Raw genomic sequence first — 21814 nt, forward strand, 5'->3', positions numbered from 1 at the left:
TGTAATCGATTATGTGATCAATTTATGTGCAAGTCTCCTTTACCTTTTTCGAATTGAGTTGAATTGCAGATGAAGCCCACTTCATTACCTAAGAGATCAAGAGATCAAGTTTCCTCAAATGTTAGAAAACCTCTACATATAGGACTAAAGGGCGGGGGTTGCCCAGTTGGAACAGTTCCAATTAGAAGAACTACTAAAGAAGATCTCATTAGAGAGAAACTTGCTTAAAAAATAATGACTCCTGCAGATGACACCAGTGGTGCTGATGTAAGTTATCCTAGTCAATCAAGATTATATAGCTTGACAATATTAGTTTTGCACTATTGCTTGTTTTCTATATTTGGTTTTATTTGTTTGTATGAATCACCTTCTTGAATGAGCTGAACACACACATAAAACACTGTAGCCACATTTTTTGATCCTATAAATTGATTTTTGTCCTCATATTTTGAAGCTATATGTTTAGCCTCATCTTGTTGAAAGTTTTAGGCAAACTTTTGATAATAATTTTACTTGCAGATGTGATTGTTTACATGGCTTGATTCTGCACAACCACAAACACTAAACATTAAATCTTATAGTTAGGGCACAATGCCTTTTTTGAATGAAAAGAGAGAGAAAAAATCAACAAAAAAAAGTACGAGCATAGATATATATGTTTGTTGCGTTGGGTTTCCCTTGTATGTAGAAGATGGCCCAAATATTTGGTAAAGCCCATGTAAGTCTCAAGCCCACATGGAGAGATTGTGGTAGCGTTTGGTTTACTTTTCAAAACTTAACTCTGTTTTTAAATCATGATTTGAATGCAACTTGTTAACCAAACATATTTTTAAAATACAACTCAAAATTACTTTCAAAACTCCTCACTTTTCTTTTCTTTTATTATTAATCAATCAATTAATCAATCACTTTTTCTCTCTCATCTCACCTCTCACATTCTCTCACATTTTTTACATCAATCAATCAAAAAAAAAAAATTACAAATCATCTCAAAACTATTTTTAAAACTCATAACTAAATAATTTTTTTTTTTTCAAATCATGATTCAAAAACTCAAAATTCAAAACATAACTTTACACTCAAATTACAATTATAAAATTAAACCAAACGGATAATGTTTTTTGTTTGGTTTTTGATTAACTCTGTCCAGCTTTGATCAAACAGTTCGATCATCCGATTGAGCTGAAATTTGAACAGTGGAGATCAGATTTGGAGCATTCTGAATTTGGTTTTCTGGCTCATGAACAGTACCCTTTTTTTGTGAGATCTTTCCTAAATTTTGTAACTAGTTCTTTGGTTGCCAAGAAAACTTATTTGTAGTTGTTCTTGATTGTTTGCCTCTAGTTCTAACTAGAGAGAACTCTTGTGCACCCATTATTCCATGTAAAAGTTGCTTTTACCTTCTTTTTTTTTTTTTTTTTGTTGATTGGCAAATTGCTCTTCCCTTGTTGTGTGATTTTTAGATTTATTATTTTCAGATTATATATATATAAATATATATATATATATATATATATTGTGCTCTATTCAAATTGTTCCCTAATAGATTCACACAAAGAGGGAGAAAAATTACTTCTGCTATTTTGTGCTAGATTCGGGTATTTCGAATTGGCCTTTGGTTTTCTCCCAACAATATGGATATGTTTAGATTCTCACAGTAAGGGAAAATATAAAAGTAACACATATGTTTTGGACTTTTATTACCCAGTATGCCATAGTTGAGACGATAGATGGTCCAAACAAATACAGTGGAGCGTCAGCGGTGCTTAGTGTACACCAACCAGATGTCGTGGGTAAACAATATAGTGCAGGGCGAATGATGATTCAAAATGGGCCTGATAGCTTACAAGTCGGGTTGAGGGTAAGTTAATCTTCTTGCTTCTTGTAAATTTAACTTCTTACTTATTTTAGAAACAATTTTCACAAGTAAAAACTAGCTTCACATAGACAAAAGCATTTGTTGTTATTATGTTTTTGGTTTGTCTCAGGTGGATCCATCTCTATTTGGTGATGTACGTCCTCGACTATTCATATATACGAATGTAAGTATCATTGCTTTTTATTGCATATTACTTGATTGACTATATTTTCTTAGTAGCTCTTACAATATATTCGTATATGTTTGTCTACCAAACAGGCAGGTCAATCTCATTGTTTCAATACAAATTGTCCTGAATTTGTGATTGTGGACACAGAAATACCTCTTGGTGAAGTAATTGAAAAGGTCTCTATACGTGGAGGGACATCGGTTGCGATGGAAATCTACATCTTGCAGGTAAAATTTAAAAACTCTTAATTATGAAACAAGTTCCCAAGTCATGCTACCATTGTGTCAAATAATTATTACACCAATAATTATGAAACAAAAATCATAATTAAGTAATTAGTGGTAAAGAAATAAAATTTGCGTTCTTCTGTTCAATTATTCAATTTTGATATCCATGTAAAAATATGTAGGACCTAGCTAATGGAAACTGGTGGCTTGGAGTTGCGAATACCAATATCGGATTTTGGCCAAAGAGCATACTTGGTGGTGGATTAGCAAACTTAGCTTCGCATGCTGAATGGGGAGGAGAGGTATTTTATAGCGATCCCGGGTTTACCCTTGTTGTGCAGTGATCCGGACATGTGTCCGTGGATGTTGGTAGTTGTTTATTATTTTGTTTGCATCCTCTCTACTTTGTATATTGAGTTATAGGATGTGTTGGGCAGGTTTGTTACAGGTTGGTTGTGTTTGGGAGCCTAGTGTTGCTGCCCAGATTTTTGGACCTTCGCTCGAGCGAGGAGTTTGTCGCTCGAGCGAGAGTTGAGTTTGTCTGGTGGGTCGAGCCAGAGTGGCTTCGCTCGAGCGAGCGATGGCGTCTGGTTCTGGACCTGAGAGTTGCGTTTCTTGGCTCGAGCGAGATTTTCTTGGCTCGAGCGGTTTGGTTTGTTCTTCGCTCGAGCGAGAGGTCTGTCGCTCGAGCGTGCTCGTGGTTGCAGACCTGAGGGTTCGAGTTGTTGGCTCGAGCGAGCATTCCTTCGCTTGAGCGCACTTTTGAGTTTTTGGCTCGAGCAAGAGTTTCTTGGCTCGAGCGAGAGTTTTCTGTGTCTGGTCGCTCGAGCGACCATGTCTTCGCTCGAGCGAGCGTGTTTTATATCAGCGGGCAGTAGCGATTTTAAACATCACTTTTTCCCTTTCTTTTTGATCCAAAACCTAGATCCGAGACTCTCTCTCTCTACACTTATATTCTCTCTAAGAATTGATCTCCCTAGAGTGTGATTCTAGTGTGATTCTAGCCTAGGGCCTTTGTTAAAAAGATAGAGGGCATTGAGAGCTTTGTTTTAATCTGAAAAAGTTTGGATTTGGAGCACGTTGGTCTTCGAGTCTTCATCTCCTTTTTGGCTCGAACTTTGAGGTAGGGATATCCTACTCCTCTCTATGGATTTTGTCTTTAAATTTTGGTATTTTGAGATGTTGGGGTTGGTTTGGTAATTTTGTGAAAGTTTGGGGCTTTTGTGTAATTTTACAAAAGTTGGGGTTTTGTTCATAATAAACCTAGATGCATGTTTGGAATAGAGAAATGGAATAAATGTTAAGTCATTGATGAGAATGGGACCTAAGGGTTGGAATGTTAATTATGGGAATTGACCTAATTACATTGTTTGATTAATTGGGATAATTAATGGTGAGAAATGAGGAAATGAAATGTTAATTGAATATCCATTTGTGCATTTATTTTCTGTTTAGAAATAACTGCTTTGGGCTATCGGTGGAGGATAGTCGTGATTGTTGTAGACAATGCATGATGATTAGGCAAACTGAAACTAATCAATGAAATGTGTCATGAAACTTGACGGTTGATAGAATACATTAACTGTATGTATTGGGTGATTGTATATAGAACCATTGTGTTTGTATACGTTATGTGTAGAGGAGGAGATAGGGGATGTACTCCGCGGTCTAGGGGAAGATAGGGGATGTACCTCTAAACCAGATAGTGTTGGGAGAAGATAGGGGATGAACTCCGTAGATACAGCTCATATGCTTGTCTAGAGAAGTGAAGATAGAGCTTATATGCTTATCTTGGTAAAGTGTGGATATAGCTTATATGCTTATCTGAATGTGGGATATAGTTTTTATACATATCTGTGGAAATGATGATAGAGCTAGCATGCTTATCTGTTGAAAAAGGGAAAATGAAAGGAAACTTGGACTCATAAGTCGTATGACATAAATATGTGATTTATGTGATTGTATCAGTGTTGGCCATCTATCAATTGCTATTATTTTAGTCATTGTTCATGGTTGGTTTAGTGTATTTCTACTGGGCTGTGGCTCACCCTATATGGGAATATCATTTTCAGGTACAGGTAGCATGCCACCTCCAAGGACATAGCTGGGAGGCTAGAGGCGGACATTTTTTGTCGCTTAACTTTTGATGTATTACATGTAACTTCAAGCCAAGGGCTTAATGTGTAAACGAGTTAGTACCCTTTTGTTGTAACCAAGTGTTAACTTGGAAAGCTGTAAGCCCGTAGGGCATTTTGTTTTGATGTTAACATGTAATACATATGTATATAGAACTCTAATGAATAAAAGAATGTGGTTGGGTTGTATGTAAGTGCATGTCTTATCTGATGGGTTAATGTTGTTATTTTGAGGGCGTTACATATTTAGTCCACCGGGCACCCAGAAACCTGCAATGGGGGGAGGTTATTTTCTAATTGAGGACACCAGATATGATGCATTCTTCATGAATATTGCACTTAAGAGTCCAAGTGGAGGGGATATAAATCCTCAAACATACGAGTTTACAAACAGTAGAAAACTATATGAAGTGAAAGATGAAGGATACCAGGGGGCTCACTTTGGGCATTTGGTACTATATGGGGGCCCTGGAGGTTCCTAGAAGGAGAACACAAATTTGATATTTTTAAAATTTCATTTTGGCATGGATTAATAATGTAAAACTGACCACCCTTGTCCTTCTATATATATATATATATATAATTGCATGTGCTTTGCAAAACTTTTATTAAGACTCAAATGCTATTGTTTATGCTTGGGGTGATGCACAATCCAACCTTTTTAGCTTTGCAAATTTTAATCTTCTTGACTGCAATGTCAAAATTTTGGATTATTCAACAGGACCTGCTTTGAACATTTATGGGTGCTAAGCCAATGTAATTGGAATTATCCACAATTAATTAATTAATTAATTAATTATTACCCACACAAAGATTGTTTGAATAGGATTACCAAAATTTGCTTACATAGATTAAGATCTTAGCAAATCATTATAAGAGCTCAAAAAGATGAAAATAAAATAAAATAATTTGATTTTGTTATTTCATGGCTTAGCAAGACTCAATATACAATAAAGGGAAGAAAAAAAAACCAAATGAAAAATAAAGCCATTAATCAATCCAAATTAATCTAAATACAACAAAATATCACTTAAATATTACGTTTCTTACATTTTTAACAACAAAATTACTAACTAAGCTTATATAATCAAATTTATCTATCACATCATTTTCAATGAATAATTTAGTTAACTGCAATATAGATTTGTCCAATTAATAATTAAACATCAATCTCTTTTTTCTATTGCTTGGTAACTAGTTGAATTATTTTTTGAGGGGTCTTTGATTGTGGTTTGGGCTTTCCATTACGTGGGAATTTAAAATTAGAGCAATTAATAATTGTGAAAATTATAATGTAGTGGGATAATTATAAAATAATTACAATATAAATTGATTTTTATTTTTTATGTGCAGCAACACACAAATAAAAAAAAAAATTTCATTGCAACAACAAAATTTTGGACAAAATCATATTATTCCTTCTGTCGACATATCAAAAATAACACTAAAAAATAAGAAAAGAAAACGGAAAACATAGTTCTACATGAATTAGATATGAATTTTTCAACCATAATCCTCTACATGCCATATGCATTTACTTTCCCACCCAAGGGCCAATATTTACCATATTCTAGTGTTCATTTTATACATTTTGAAAATTGGGAAATAGCACCAAAAAAAAAAAAAAAAAAAAATCTCAATGATACTATCAAAAAGGAGAGGATCAAGGATGGGCCCAGCCTAAAGGCCCAAAGAGAATACTATAAATACGGGATCACCCATTAGAGAAAGGTATGTGAGAACTATTACACTTTACTTAAAATACAAGTAATTGAGAGAGTAGAGACTGACTTGCCCGTCGGAGTGCTAATTCCGGCACCCCTGACCGGAGTGTTGATTCTTTTTCAGGTGGCTAGCTGAGGATCACGAGCGTCCCCTAGGATCAGAATAGTATTTCCAAACCACTTCTCCACAATTGGCGCCGTCTGTGGGAATACTCAAACACATCCATGGCGGGCGTAATGGAAGACCCTCCGATAGTCACTGATGAAACCACGTAGAGAGACGACCTCACTCCAACAAACATGCTTGGACCGGAGACTATCCCCGTAAGACGTTCTTTGAACTTCACCTCACCCTCGACATCGGAACATGAGGCAATGCAAGCGATCATGGAACAAGAAAAGCAAAACGAACAAAGGTTGGAGAATATGATCGCTGAAAACGAACGTCTCCGTTAGGATTTGGCCTTGGAGCTGGCGAAGTCTAAACAAGCTATACGCCAAGATCCAGAACGACCTGTGAGGGCAGGAGGTCGACGATCTCGAGCCCGACAACAAGACACTGATAGCGACTCTGACTCATTATCCTCGGAGCCCAAGAAGAAGGGACGATATGAAACTTCTAGTTCCTCTGAAGAGAGTCCATGTATAAGGCATAAGCGCAGACGAAACAACTCAGATGAAGAAGACCGGCATGATCCCTTCGTACGACGGATTGCAAAGGCAGTGTTACCCAAGAAATTCAAAGCACCGTCATTCACCTTGTACGACGGTAAATCTGACCCCACCGATCATATCCGCCATTACAAGCAAGCCATGATGCTGCATGCAGATGATGAGGCTTTGATGTGTAGAATATTTCCAAGCAGCTTGGGACCACTAGCTGTCAGGTGGTATTATAAACTGAAGCCGGCTTCGATTAAAAGCTTCCACCAACTTCAAAAATCCTTCAGGGCAAGGTTTATCACTAATGAGGTCCGGCCAAAGCAAGTCGATTCCCTTTGGGCAATACAGATTCAACCGGGGGAAACCCTTCGTGCCTACTCGGCCCGGTATTGGGAATGTTTCAATCTGGTAGATGATGCTTGCAATGACTCCATGGCCATCACCGCCTTCAAGATGGGGCTGCATCCCGACAGTGCCCTCTGCAGCTCCTTGACCAGACGACCCCCCAAAATAGTTTGGTCGTTGATGAAGAAAGTTGAAGAATACTGTAAAGTGGAAGATGATGCCTTGAGGGTTAAAGCCGGAAATATGACCAACAAGACGGCTCTTGCTAAAATTGCTCAGCCGTTAATTTCTGTAGCACCCCAGAGCCCTAAACCACGGCATCGGGCCAAATGGGACAAGAGACAGGATTCCCACCGATCAAGCGACCAATGCTCCCACCGAGAAAATGAACAACTGCAAGTTGACAGCAGGCACACGAGGTGTGCCGACAAGAAATATACGGAGTTGACAGAGCCCATTAGTGCGGTTATGTCCAAAATCCAACACCTTCTGTTCTTCAAATGGTCGTCGAAAATGGTGGGACCTCCCGACATGAGAAGACGGGATAGACGGTGTGAGTATCACAATGACCATGGCCATGATACTGATAGTTGTTATGCACTGAAGGATCTCCTAAAAGAATTAGTATAGGATGGCCGGCTACAACAGTACGTCCGGAAAGGCAACCCAACCAAAGCAATAGCCTTAAGACAGGATTCACCTCCACTTGGCGTGATCCACATGATATACAACCTGCCAATTTCATCCGCGGTGCATACGATTCAGTCAAATCCTGACCCTCAAAACCAACTCATTTCGGCTAAACGACCCCATGAAGCTGCAAGCATTTATTTTGATGATTCAGATCTGGCCGGTGTGACATTTCCCCACATCGATCCCTTGGTAATTGAGTTACGCGTAAACTGATTCACAGTTGAGCGCGTACTCATTGATTCGGGGAGCACATTGGAGATTATGTACTACAAGACATTCATCAAACTCGGCTTCTCCGAATCGGATCTCTCCCCGGCCCCTTATCTACTATTCGGCTTTAACACCAATCCAGAGTACCCGTTGGGGAAAATCACATTACCCGTTCGAGCGGGCTCCCACACAATGGATGTAGAATTCTTGGTCGTCAAGCTGCCATCGCTATACAATCTCATTATGGGGCGGACTTGGTTGCACACCATGCAGGCCGTGCCGAGTACGTATCATCAGCTGCTCCGCTTCTCGACAGAACGCAGTATTGAGCAAATCCGTGGCTCCAAGAAGTCGGCACAAGAATGTTATCTCCTTGCCAAAAAAATGCCAAAGTAGCTACAGGTGAATTCTATTAAGGTGCCAGATCGAGAGAGCCTCGACGATGTTGGGTGGCTCCCAGATGAAAAGACCACAGAAGGCTTAGACCGAGTTGAAATCGATGGAAGCCGAGACAAATTCTTCATGGTCGGCACATCCCTGAGTCAGGCCGACAGACAGCATCTAATCTCTTTCCTATTTAGCAATCTCGATGTCTTTGCGTGGACTCCATATGAGATGCCCGGTATAGATCCATCCATTTCACACCACCGTTTGAATGTTGATCCTAAGTACAAGCCGATCATTCAGAAAAGCCGGCGGTCGGCCTCAGAGCACACTGCCGCCGTTGTTGAGAAAGTTAACAGGCTGCTTGACGCCGGGGCAATCAAGGAAGTGACCTACCCTACATGGCTCTTTAATACAGTGGTGGTGAAGAAGAAAAATGGGACTTGGCGAGTGTGCGTCGATTTCACGGACCTAAACAAAGCTTGCCCCAAGGATTGTTTTCCCCTACCAAGAATTGACCAACTTGTAGATGCGACGGCACACCATCAATGTATGAGCTTCCTCGATGCTTACAGAGGCTACCATCAAATCGCCATGCATCTAGAGGACCAGGACAAAACTGCATTCCTCACCCCAAGAGGAACCTACTGCTACAAGGTTATGCCTTTTGGGCTGAAGAATGCAGGGGCAACCTCCCAACGACTAGTCACCGCCATGTTCAAGGAACAACTTGGCCACACTATGGAAGTGTACATTGACGATATGGTGGTCAAGTCCAAGGAAGAGCAGAATCATATAACTGATCTGGAAAAGACATTCGGCATTCTACGTAAATATGGAATGAAGCTGAACGGTTCCAAATGTGCGTTTGGGATCGGCTCTGGCAAATTCTTGTGATACATTGTCAACCACTGAGGAATCGAAGCCAACCCAAGGAAAATCACAGCAATCCTAGAACTTCTTCCCCTCAATCGGTCAAGGAAGTTCAGAAGTTAATGGGGATGGCCGCCGCACTCAACAGGTTCATATACTATAGATCGCTGCTGACAATTCTTTCATATACTATGGCACGGCAAGGCTTTTGAATGGTCCGTCGAATACGAAGCCACTTTCAACGGCCTCAAAACCTACCTCCGCTCAGTACTGCTGTTGACAACACCTGCTACTGGTGACCCGCTCATTTTGTATCTGGCAGATTTTGACAGGGCCATCAGCGCCGTACTGATAAAGGAAGAGCTTAGGGAGCAGCGACCAGTGTATTATGTGAGCAAGGCAATGGTTGACGCTGAAACACGCTACCTTTCACTAGAAAAACTCATCCTAGCCCTAGTCATGGCGGCAAGAAAACTGATGCATTACTTCCAGGGACACAACATTGGGGTGCTAACAGATTATCCCCTCCGATTAGTACTACGAAGTGCTGAAGCATTGGGACGTGTTTCAAAGTGGGCTCTTGAACTCGGCCAGTACAGCATTCAGTTTCTACCTAGAACCTCAATCAAGGGATAGGTTCTTGCCGACTTTGTTGCCGAATTCACCAGGGGTCTTGCCGAATTCACCGGGGGTCTTGTCGATTTCAAGTCCAATAAGATTCGAACGGAACTGAACTGGAGAATTTATGTTGGGAATATTTGGCAGTTGTACTGTGATGGATCATCCAATCAGCGGGGCAGCGGAGCCGGAGTTGTAATCATGGCTCCCGACGGCGCAATAATTGAGCAGGCCGTTAAGCTCGGCTTTGAAGCGTCAAATAACGAGGCCGAATACGAAGCCCTTCTAGCCGATTTGCGGAATGCCTATCTTCTGGATGCTCGACGTTTGCTCGTATTTTGCGATTCAAAACTGGTGATCAATCAGCTAAAGAGGGAGTACGTGGCAAGAAACGACCATATGGAGGCTTACATAAAAACGGCCAACTCCTTGTTGGCAAAATTTGACCATCATGAATTGAACCAGATAACACGTGATCAGAACACATGCAGATGCCCTTGCCTGCCTAGCCTCCGCCATTAACTCAGAGATTAAACGGACCATCGAAGTAGGTTTCATCCCGGAGCCGAGCATTGGCCCTTCGGAGGAAGTCCAGGTCAATGTTATAGAAGCTGGACCGAGTTGGATGGATCCCATTGCTGTATTCCTATCTTCCAAACAGCTTCCAGCAGACAAAAAAGAAGCGCACAAGCTGCGAAACAAAGCCCTGTGATATTACTTGGATCCGCAAGGAAAGCTTTATAAAAACCCCTTTCTGGTCCATACTTAGAATGTGTACACCCGGACAAAGTCGAAGAACTTCTGACTGAAATACATGAGGGCAGTTGTGGGGTCCATTCTGGCGAGCGTTCTTTGGCCCGTCGAGCTATAACACAAGGGTATTACTGGCCGAAAATGAGAGCTGATGCCGAATGCTATGTGAAAAAGTGTGAACAGTGCCAGAAGTTCTCTCATTTGACCCACTTGCCTGCAGAAGAGCTAAGCTCCATAACTAGTCCTTGGCCGTTCGCCCAATGGGGGCTTGACATCGTTGAACCATTGCCTCGTGCCCCGGGGAACAAGCGATTTTTGATTGTCGCGACAAATTATTTTACAAAATGGGTAGAAGCGGAGGCACTAACGCATATCCGAGATTCCGACGTGAAGTGTTTTGTTTGGAGAAACATCATAACGCGATTCGGCATTTCAAGAGCACTCATCTAAGACAACGACACCTAGTTTGATTGTGGCATCTACCGAGAATTGTGCAGTAAATATGGTATCCGGCCTTATTTCTCCACGCTGGCCTATCCTCAAAGCAACGATCAAGCTGAAGCCTCTAACAAATCCATATTAGACGGCATCAAGAAAAGGCTGGAGAAAGCTAAAGGCAAATAGGTTGAAGAATTGCCGAGTGTGTTGTGGGCTCATCGAACTACGCCGAGACGACCTACTAGGGTAACGCCGTTCGCTCTATGCTTTGGAACCCAGGCAATCATACCCCTGGAGATCGGCCTCCTAACCTTCAAATCGAAAGTTTTCGATATGGGCCAAAACGACACGATGCTGGCCTTGGATTTGATTCTGATTGAAGAATGCAGAGACTGTGTCCTTGCGTCCATGGCGCGATATCAGCAACAGCTTGCTAAGTCGTATAATCAACGTGTTCAGCTACGCCGTTACATACCAGGAGAGTTGGTCCTAAGGAAGGTACTCCCAGCTGCCAAGAAACCGATGGATGGAAAATTGGGTCCAAACTGAGACAGCCCCTATCAGATTGATTCGATCGCAAGAGTGGGGGCATATCGGCTAAAAGACATGTCTGGAAGGAGTCTGCCATGGCCTTGGAATTCCACGCATTTATGCAAATTTTATCATTGACCCGACTTGTGGGGCATGATACTTGTTCTGAACGGTTCGCCATGTACGTCTCACTATCTGTAATGCAAAGATCGCTATTTACTCACTATAAAATCCAGTTCAAAGGTGTTCCGAAAAAGCCTCCGGATTCGGAGCACCCGTTGTGGATATCACGATTGGCCAAATTAAGACTCCGAATTCGGTACCCCATCGACGCACGACGTCTTTGGGCAGAAAAAGCCTCCGGATTTAGAGCACCCTTCGTGGATATCACGATTGGCCAAATTAAGACTTTGGATTCGGAGCCCCATCGGCGCACGACGTCTTTGGGCCGAAAAAGCCTCCGGATTCAAAGTGCCCTTTGTGGAGATCACGATTGGCCAAATTAAGACTCTGGATTTGGAGCCCCATCGACGCACGACGTCTTTGGGCCGAAAAAGCCTCCGAATTTGGAGCGCCCTTCGTGGACATCACGATTAGCCAAATAAAGACTCTGGATTCGGAGCCCCATTGACGCACGACGTCTTTGGGCCGAAAAAACCTTCGGATTCGGAGCGCCCTTCCTGGATATCACGATTCGGATTCGGAGCCCCATCGGTGCACGACATTTTTGGGCCGAAAAAGCCTCCAAATTCGGAGTGCCCTTCGTGGATATCACGATTGGCCAAATTAAGTCTCCGGATTCGGAGCCCCATCGGTGAATGACACCCTTGGGCTAATTAAGCCTCCGAATTCGGAGTGCTCTTCGTGGATATCACGATTGGCCAAATTAAGTCTCCGGATTTGGAGCCCCATCGGTGAATGTCACCCTTGGGCCGATTAAACCTTCGGATTCGAAGCGCCCTTCATAGATATCACGATTGGCCAAATTAAGACTTCGGATTCAGAGCCCCATCGGCGCACGACGTCTTTGGGCCGAAAAAGCCTCCGGATTCGTAACGCCCTTTGTGGATATCGCGAATGGCTAAATTAAGTCTTTAGATTCAGAGCCCCATCAGTGAATGACACCCTTGGGCCGATTAAACCTTCGGATTCAGGGTGCCCTTCATAGATATCACGATTGGCCAAATTAAGTCTCCGGATTCGGAGCCCATTGGTGAATGTCACCCTTGGGCCGATTAAACCTCCGAATTCAGAGCGCCCTTCGTGGATATCACGATCGGCCAAATTAAGACTCCGAATTCGGAGCCCCATCGGCACACGATGTCATTGGGCTAAAAAAGACTCCGGATTCGGACCCCTATTGGCACGACTCCTTTGGGTCGATTAAGCCTCCGAATTCGGAGTCCCATCGACGCATGACGCCTTTGGGCCGATTAAAGTATGGTATTCGTTCCTACCATTTTCAAGTCAGTCGCATAAACACAATCTAAAGCGTGCGAACATTCAGAATAAAATATGTACTAAAATAAATAACAAGTACGCTACAAATTGAAAACTGAGCGTTTTATTAAAATCAGCCATTAAATAAGAATTACAAGATCTTCTTCTATTCGGCGGCTCCTTCATTATCACTTTTCTCAATTTTGAAAGCGGAGAAGGGGAAATCATTCTGCTGGTACAACAAAAACGTTGAACCCAACCCTTCTGCTTAGAGAGCCTCAGCCTGCTGAAGTGCCTTGATCCAGCCGTGCTTAAATCTTTGATTTTCACATCGGTAAACTTCTTTGGCGAGTTTCTCTTTGGTCTTCTGAATTCCGACCAGTCGGTCGTCATGGAAGCCTTTTTCATAGGCCGCGACCCTCGCAGTCTCAATCGCGAACATGCTAGCCGCATTACGATCAGCGATCGCGTCATTAATCAGCCTTTGAGTAACCCTCTCTTTGACAATCGGGTTGGGGTGGCTAGTTTATTGGGGTTCGGCAGACTTGACTTTCCGTAGCTCGTGTTCGGCCTTCTCGGTGCGAGCTTCTAACTTCCGAAGGCACTCATCTCTCTGTTCTATATCACGGCGAGCGGCGCGGAGATGCATGCCGATCTCATAAGCCATATACAGTCCCCTCACTGCCCCGTGAACGCCTCCACGAAACACTTCAAAGTCCTACCGACCTACCATTGACTGCTGAACTTCAGGTGAAAAAATCTGTTGAGCGAACTCGACTGCCACATTTGGGTCTTGAACAATCGAATCTGTTTCTGTCATTGGTCTATTGCCCACAAAGACCGTAAAACTTAATGGGCGAGGAGTCGCGTCGTGTTCCCTTCTAGGACGGGGTTGAGGAGACTTACGCTGTGGCTGCTTGTCCCTCCTGGGCGACCTACTTCGACGACGAGGAGATTGGTGTCTCTTCCGATCCCTCGAAGTCCTACTACCCGTGCGTAAAGGTTTACCGCTTCGACTCATGGCTCCTTCCAGCTCAGCTAGCGTCTTCGCTTCACCTCTGCTGTTGAAGAAAAGTCTGTTTAACATTCGCACTTGTTTAATCTTCCTCAAAGAGCTAGACTGAGTTGCTGACTGAGCACATAAACAGGACCCTTGTTCACGAAGTACACGTCCATTTATTCCCTACGAGGGCAGCACCTCCGAGGGAATCTCATTAATATTGAAACGTCAATAGCCCGGCGCCGACTGAGTCATATTCCCCAATCGCCACATCAACCACTAATATTCGGCGTTTAATGTTCGTGAACCAGCTGGGGCAAGGGCAGATTCATCAATCTAGCCGGCTTGAATGCGCAAGCCGTTCCAAGAATCAATTCATCAGTACAAGATTCATAAGTAACGTGTTACTCGGCGTTCTACGATCGTGAACTAGCTGGGGCAAGGGCAGATTCATTAATATAGTCGGCTTGAATGCCCAAACTGTTCCATGAATCGATTCATCAGTACAAGATTCATAAGTAACGTGTTATTCGGCATTCTACGATCATGAACTAGCTGGGGCAAGGGCAGATTCAGCAATCTAGTCAGCTTGAATGCCCCAGCCATTCCACGAATCGATTCGTTAGTACATGATTCATAACGTGTTATTCGGCGTTCTACGATCATGAACCAGCTGGGGCAAAAGCAGATTCAGCAATCTAGTCAGCTTTAGTACCCAACCGTTCCACGAATGCATTCATCAGTACAATATTCATGAATTTAATCGACTAAATTGGGTAGATTCATTAATTCATTTTGTTTATGATTAAATTAGATCCCTCAATTTAATCGATTTTTAAGTCTGCCGTCTCATGTAATCTTGACATTTTGTTCTAACTGCTGATTCTCCTAATTATGTACTCATACAGCAAACAATACAAGAAATAACTTGAGAGCATAGAAAATTTTCATTCATAAATTGGGCGCTAGTAGTGGACATTTTACATATGAAAATCCAAAAAAGATCAGAGTCAACTAACAAAAAACAAACATTGAAATTGAGAAAAGCCTAACAAAACTAGAATGTCACCCAAATCAAGTCTCAGGATCAGACTCAAGCGGCTCAATGTCCACTTGCTCGTATGGAATTGGCATTGCCAATGCAACCCCAGCGGCAGTAAGGGCTTTGAACCAGTTGTGTTTGAATCCCCGATTCTCAAATTTGTGGACTTCTTCTACGTAGTCATTAAAAGCGGCACTCTTCCCAGCCTCAAATGCGGCGGAAGCCTCAGAGTCGGCTTTTTCCTTGGCCTGCTTGAACTCTTCAAACTCGGCCTCTAGTTTCGCAAGCGCCTCCTTAGCCAACTTGAGCGATTCCTTGCTTGCGTTTGCCCTCTCTTCGGCGTCAGATCTGAGTTGATCAGCAATCCTGGCCCTTTCTTTCTCAGCCTCGGCCCGCGCACTTTCCATTGTGACTCTCATTGCCTCAAACTCCACCCTGCTCCTTTGACCATCGACTTCCAATTGCAAATGGCCAATCCTTTCAACGACTTCATATTGTCGGCGACCTAATTCGGCGATCCTCCCAACCGTCTGCAAAACAAAGAATCGTCACATTCCAAAAAACATCGAATGCAAATCAAACCAACAAAGTGGTCAGTCACATACCAGAAGGGCCGACTGGGCAGCTAACCTACTGTTACCAAATCCGGCTTGGCATGAAAGGTCGCCTTGTCAGCCGGCAAGGAGTCCGAGGCAGCCAAGCTTAGTGCCACAGCTGGATTTTTCAAAGCCGACGCTTCAGAAGAGATCGGCATGTTTTTTTTCTTTGGCTTAATAACGAAAGGAGCAACCACAGTCGACTCCTCTAAGCGTGGCCGTTTATCAATGGGGCCCTCTTCAGAGCCGTCCTTGCCCTCAGCGCTTCATTTTTCACCCCGATCCTCTGAAATCGGCCGCTCTTCTGTAATTTGGCGCTCATCCTTTTCCGTCTCAGTCACGATAACGTGAGTTGTTTCTTCTACAACAGTAGGTTGAACAGATTTAGTCAAACAAGTCCAGAATGGATGGCCTCGGCCTTTCATCGAGCGGCCATGCGTTTGGCGTTTCTCTTTCGCGCCATCTACGTAAGATTTTCTCCTGCCATATCCTTAGAGTAATCGCCAGGAAGGTCTCCCAAGTTTGTAAAAATATCTTCGAAGGCGTCCCCTCGGCCTGATGTGGACGGAGGGTCATAAGAGTTCAATCTGGCTTCCTCAAAGGCCGAATTAATAGCTTTGTCAACTTCCGCGGCCAACCGGTCTGGGACCTCGGCGATTGGTTCGGCCACTCGTTCTTCCATGTGTTCAAAAGCAGATGATTCCAAACCAATCTGTCTCAAGTTTTTGAAGCTGGGAAAGATGAGGGCTGTAAGATTCCTGTCGCCTCGCGCAATCGGAATGTTGTCTGCCTCTGAGAAAGTTGTGTAAGTCAGATCGTACCGTAGTAGAATGTGGGTTGCCCTCCCTTGTTTTTGAAGGTCTAGACGGCCGACGAACTGTAGTGCGGTTTTAATTTCTGCGAGCACAACGTCGTCGTCTGAAACCAGCACTCTCTTCGAATTGCTACCTGCTTAAACAAAATGATTAGATAAATACAGTGCCGAATAAATATATATAGGGTAAATTACATTTACCTCCCCTGAGGTTTCTGACAAATACAGGGACCTCCCCTGTAGTTTCAATAATTACACTAACTTCCCCTACTTTACCTGACATTGTACAGATTCCCCCAATCTGTCAATTATACATAAACGACGTTACTTTTGTATACAAAATGACCATATTACCCTTTTATTTGAGCATGAAAAGACAAAATACCCTCTGATTATAGTATTCAACTTTGTTTTTAATTTTAATTTTAATTTTTTTGTTCTCTCTCATCTCATCTCATCCCTCAATCCCAACTTCACTCTGGTTTCCAATTGCAACAGTAGTGTAATCTGAATTCTCTAAATCACTCCCCAGATGTCCCTCATCTTCTTCTTCTTTCTCTCTCTACAGCTCCACATCTCTCTTGTCTCCTCTTCTTCCTCCACCACTGCCTCCGCTGCCCGCCACCTCCACACCACGGCCTCATCATGTCCTCTTGATTTCGACGTCCTTCGTCGACTCATTCAATCCTCAAATCGTCCAAAACTCGACTCCGATTCTGTCTCTTGTCACTACATCAAGGCCGGTCTCCGACTCATTCAGTCCGATTATCTCCGAACCACCAACAATTTTCTTCCTCCGATTGACTCCGCCGAGTCTTGTTGGGTTTCATACCAAACCCTAATAAACGATTTCTTCCCCAATTTCAATGATATTCGCAAATCTGCAGTTTCCAGGCCTCTTGGATCGCCGAGGGTTGTATGAACATCACTACTCTTGATGCATTCGAAGGCAATGTTTCGAAATCGGCGTTAGACGATGCCGTGAAGGCGTGTAATCAATCTCTTGGTAACGGTTGGCCGTGCGCTTCTTGCACCACCAGTCTCTCGAGCCTCGAACCTTCGAATTTGAATGGCCGATCAATTGGAAACCTCTCCGATTGCATGGCATACCCTTCGATTTACGCCGCGGTGTTTATCAATCGTTTCGGCCCAACCAATGAAGATACTGATTTTTCTGATTTGAGCAATTCGAATGGTAGAGTTAGAACCATTGTGATTTGTGTAGTTGTGATAGATTGTGGGTTGGTGTAGTTGTGTAGAAAGAATTTCTATCTCTAGATTTGTTCAACCTAGAGTTAGAACCATTGTGTAGTTGTGTAGTTGTGATGAAATTAGGGAAGCAACAAAGAATTTCTCTAGGTTGAACATAATTGGGAGAGGTGGGTATGGGAATGTATACAAAGGGGTATTGTCGGATGACTCTGAAGTTGCGTTAAAGCAGTTCAAGAATTGCTCAGTGGGAGGTGATGCGGTTTTCACCGACGAGATTGAGGTCATTGCGAGCGTTCGACATGTGAATCTCATGGGTTTGAGAGGGTATTGTACTGCTACTACTCCTCTAGAAGGCCACCAGAGGATAATTGTGTGTGATTTGATGAGGAATGGTAGTCTTCATGACCACCTATTTGGATTTGAGGAGACATTTTTGAAGATTTATGAGAGAGTGAGAGAGAGAGAGAGATGGTAATGGAGTTAGCAGTCACAAAATGAAGGTAAAGGAAACTACCCACCATTTTCTCAAAAAATACACTGTTCCGGACATAGATGGGTTGAGGACACTTGAGGGCATTATAGACATTTTAATGTTTGGCTTTGATGACATCAACTTTTTCTGTGAAATAAATAAACGGAAGTCAACAGAAGGGGGAATCTTGACATTGTCAGGTAAAGCAGGGGAGGTTATTGTAATTATTGAAACTACAGGGGAGGTCCCTGTATTTGTCAGTAACCTCAGGGGAGGTAAATGTAATTTACCCATATATATATAAATAACAGAAAAAAAAAGTGATCTAATTGGCCACCTGGTTCGCCCTTTCACCTTGGCATAACGTCTAGGTGATCTTCTCCTTCGCCGAATTCCCAATTGTCGCGGACAACGACCATCACGTCGTCGACACGCTTGCCAAAGCTGCCAAGCATGGTCACTAAGTGATGGTCAGTATCCTTGGCTCTAAGAAAATAGCGTCCTAGCCGGCCAGTAGATTTGGCTAGGACATAACAATGCCGAATGGCGGGAATACCTAAACTAATTCTAAGATGCCGATTTAACTCTACAATTCCCATTATGATGCGAAAGAAGTTCACATTGGGCTGGGAAGGGATGAGACCCCAGTATCGAAGAACAACCCTCAAAAGTGGGTAAAGAGGAAAGCGGACGTCGCCCTCAGCAATTGATAGGAGAAGAAAGATGATTGAGCTCTCATCTTCCCTCTCTATATCAGTGGTACTGTCTACCAAAAGTGACAGGTGGACGTCGTCGGGGATGGAGAAATGGCGTCGGAAGCCGGAGATTCGATCCGCAGAAAGGAGCTCCTTCAGATGTTTTGCCATTTCGGCCAACTCAAGGATTATGGAAAACTAAAAGCAAACAAAGGAGGAGGATAAAAAATGAAGGAGAAGAAAACTTACAGGAAACGAAGAAAAGAGCGAGAAACAAGGAGTTGTGGAAGCCGCGAAGAGAAGGAGTTGCACTAGAGGGCGAGCAAGATATCTTTTGAATATTCAGAACATACATTCGAAGAGACAATTTCAAATCATATTAAATGAAAGTAGTGTATGAAGGGGCGGGAAAGCGTTACAAAGACCAAGAAGCTTATACGCGTTCTGACATACATTAGGAAGGGTTAACCGCCGAATTTTTGACTTCCCAGGCTAGAAGCCAAACACGCCGACTAACTGATGCTAGTAGGGTGTTTGGGGGGCAATTTTGGGAGCCAAATTTCATCAGATCCATAGGGACGAATGAGCATGTTCGGTCCAGAACGTAATATCTATTCGGCACATACCCTAGTCAATTGAAGGGACGAATAAAACAACAAGTACCCCAGCCAGTAGAACGGAGGCCGAGTAGAGGAACATGTAAACAGATCAAGGATGGGCCTAACCCAAAGGCCCAAAGAGAATACTATAAATATGGGATCACCCATCAGAGAAAGGTACGTGAGAACTATTACACTTTACTTAAAATACAAGTAATTGAGATAGTAGAGACTGACTTGCCCATCGGAGTGCTAATTCCGACACCCCCGATCGGAATGCCGATTCTTTTTCAGGTGGCTAGCTGAGGATCACGAGCGTCCCCTAGGATCAAAAGAGTATTTCCAAACCACTTCTCCATAATGTATATGAAAAGTTTTAATTTCCTGTCCCATATATGTCTGCACAGCTCTATGGACTATGCAAATTTGTATTTTTGCTACCGCAACCCCTGTTATACATACTATTCCGTTCAGAGGCCTTCGGTAATCTAAGGATTACTGGCCGGTTACGATGCTAAACCTATAGGGGCGGGTTTGGGTTGTAACACATCCAGAGAGTTTGGGTGGAGTCACCTCAACAGGGAAACGGTGAGCATTCTATTAGAGGATGCAAGTACCTGGTGATAGAGGTACAAGCCATGTAGGATTATGTGTAGCAGTTGAAGACATTCCAAGTAAGAGGTGCAGATTCAATCCCGATGCTTGGTGGAATGAAGGCATATTTGTACAATAATGTTTTATCATCCATGTGGGTGATAGGGGTGAAAAATTTTGTTCACCTGGTTAAAGCCAATTAGAAGCCAATTAAAGACCCTTCAGAGTCAGTTGCAGAAGTTATTAGTTCATTTGGAGACTCTCGGGTTTGTTGCAGAACTTCAGGGTTCGTTAGGTTTTCTCTAGGAGATAGAGAGAACCGGCATTGGCAGAGTATACTACAGAGATTTGGGATGTATGATAAGTCCAAATTATGGTACTTTATTGGCATTGGCCTCAGTGGAGGCATTGGAGATCCTTCATGGATCATTTTTGGAAGATCTGCATCTGGTAAAGCCAAGGTATCCACATTTGTTGATTTCAAGGAGAAGTTGTGGCAATCTACTTCAAATATTGGTGGAGTTTTGGCGTCCTCTTCCAATGTCTACTGGAGGCATTGTTTGTTGGCGGTCTTTCATGGATTATTAGTGATTGTTCAGAGTCATGGTTTATTGAGATTCATTATCACAGTTGGGATCTATGATCGTGTCGGATTAGATCTAGGGGTGTCTCTGATTTGTGAGACTTGATTGTTTCTTTTTCTTTTGGATTTTCATTTTCACAATCTGTTGCATATTCGAAGACATCAGCTATTGGTAGTCTAAGTGACGAATCAGACTCCGGGTGTTTGCTTCTGTGGAAGCAGTATGACCATTGGTGTTCGATAAAGATTGGAAGACATTGTTATAGAGAAACGTGAATATGGTGATTTTGTGAATCTCATGTGTTAGGATCCATCCCTTAATTTGCCTTTGGATTTGGAGGGGATAGATTGTTTGCAGACTCGGTGGAGTCAGCGGGGACTGTTGGAGTTGTGCATTTACAGTACATGCACATTTGGGCGATTTTGGCAGCCGTAAAGATGGTGCACCATCTTATGTCTGCCGATTGGAATTGCAGATGGAGGAATCTGAAGTTTGCTCAACACTTCAGAATTTTTTTTGGCTCTTGGTATTTTTGTAAGTTCATTTCAAGTTTGTTCCGATACTTCCGAACTGGTTAGAGCCTAACTGCATCCACAGTCCAGTTTTGTTTGGTGGAGAACTTGCCTTAGTTCTCGAAGAATTTGTTTGGCTCTCTTAATTAATTCGAGCTTAAAGAGCACAGTATTGTGTACGATGGTTGATCGGACATGATGTTTTTGGTACCATTTTTGAAGTTACTTTGACGGAGAATTTGAAGCCTCTCTTGTTTAGTCTCCTTAGCACTGGTTCAAGCGGGTTGCTCACCATGTTTTGTTTGGAGTTGTCAAGGACAACTTGTTTGGCGCCTATGAAAATCGGAACTTGGCACTATAGTGGAGCTTGAGTTGCAAAAAATCGAAGCTCAGTTGGTTCTGCATGTTCTTTGCATTGGCTCAATGTGATTTTGAGCAATGGAATCTGCTATGTTTTGGAAGAGCGCTTGTGTTTTGTACAACAGATGGCATTCAATTTTGGCTGAATGGTAGGATACCTGGGTTATGGTATCGGTTTTTTGATTTCGTGGCGACGAACGCACCTCTTGATGAAACAGAGTAGTTGCGGATCTCTCAGGCGAGCTCGAGCAC

At 42.9% G+C, this 21814-nt stretch overlaps 1 protein-coding gene and 1 pseudogene across 1 annotated transcript; both read left to right on the forward strand.

Moving 5' to 3' along the window:
* The first annotated feature begins 234 nt into the window (after positions 1 to 234).
* Positions 235 to 4892, forward strand: LOC114285465 (protein neprosin-like). The gene is made up of 7 exons (XM_082923551.1): positions 235 to 267; positions 1165 to 1260; positions 1709 to 1861; positions 1989 to 2042; positions 2138 to 2275; positions 2458 to 2597; positions 4661 to 4892. Exons 1-7 carry the CDS (start codon positions 235 to 237, stop codon positions 4890 to 4892), a joined length of 846 nt encoding a protein of 281 aa, XP_082779677.1.
* Positions 4893 to 17452: 12560 nt separating this feature from the next.
* On the forward strand, positions 17453 to 18221 carry LOC145823972 (putative LRR receptor-like serine/threonine-protein kinase RKF3 pseudogene; annotated as a pseudogene).
* The last annotated feature ends 3593 nt before the right edge of the window (positions 18222 to 21814 follow it).

Source organism: Camellia sinensis, chromosome 4 (genome assembly GCF_055761805.1).
Source record: "Camellia sinensis isolate YWXY chromosome 4, ASM5576180v1, whole genome shotgun sequence".
Classification (NCBI taxonomy): Eukaryota; Viridiplantae; Streptophyta; class Magnoliopsida; order Ericales; family Theaceae; genus Camellia; species Camellia sinensis.

What these genes read in the sequence shown, in the direction of transcription:
- LOC114285465 (XM_082923551.1), top strand. Translation starts at nt 235, where the DNA reads ATGACTCCTGCAGATGACACCAGTGGTGCTGAT. An exon ending in ATGACACCAGTGGTGCTGAT is followed by an intron (nt 268 to 1,164) that starts GTAAGTTATCCT and finishes TTGATCAAACAG; the next exon opens with TTCGATCATCCGATTGAGCT. An exon ending in TGGAAATCTACATCTTGCAG is followed by an intron (nt 2,276 to 2,457) that starts GTAAAATTTAAA and finishes AAAAATATGTAG; the next exon opens with GACCTAGCTAATGGAAACTG.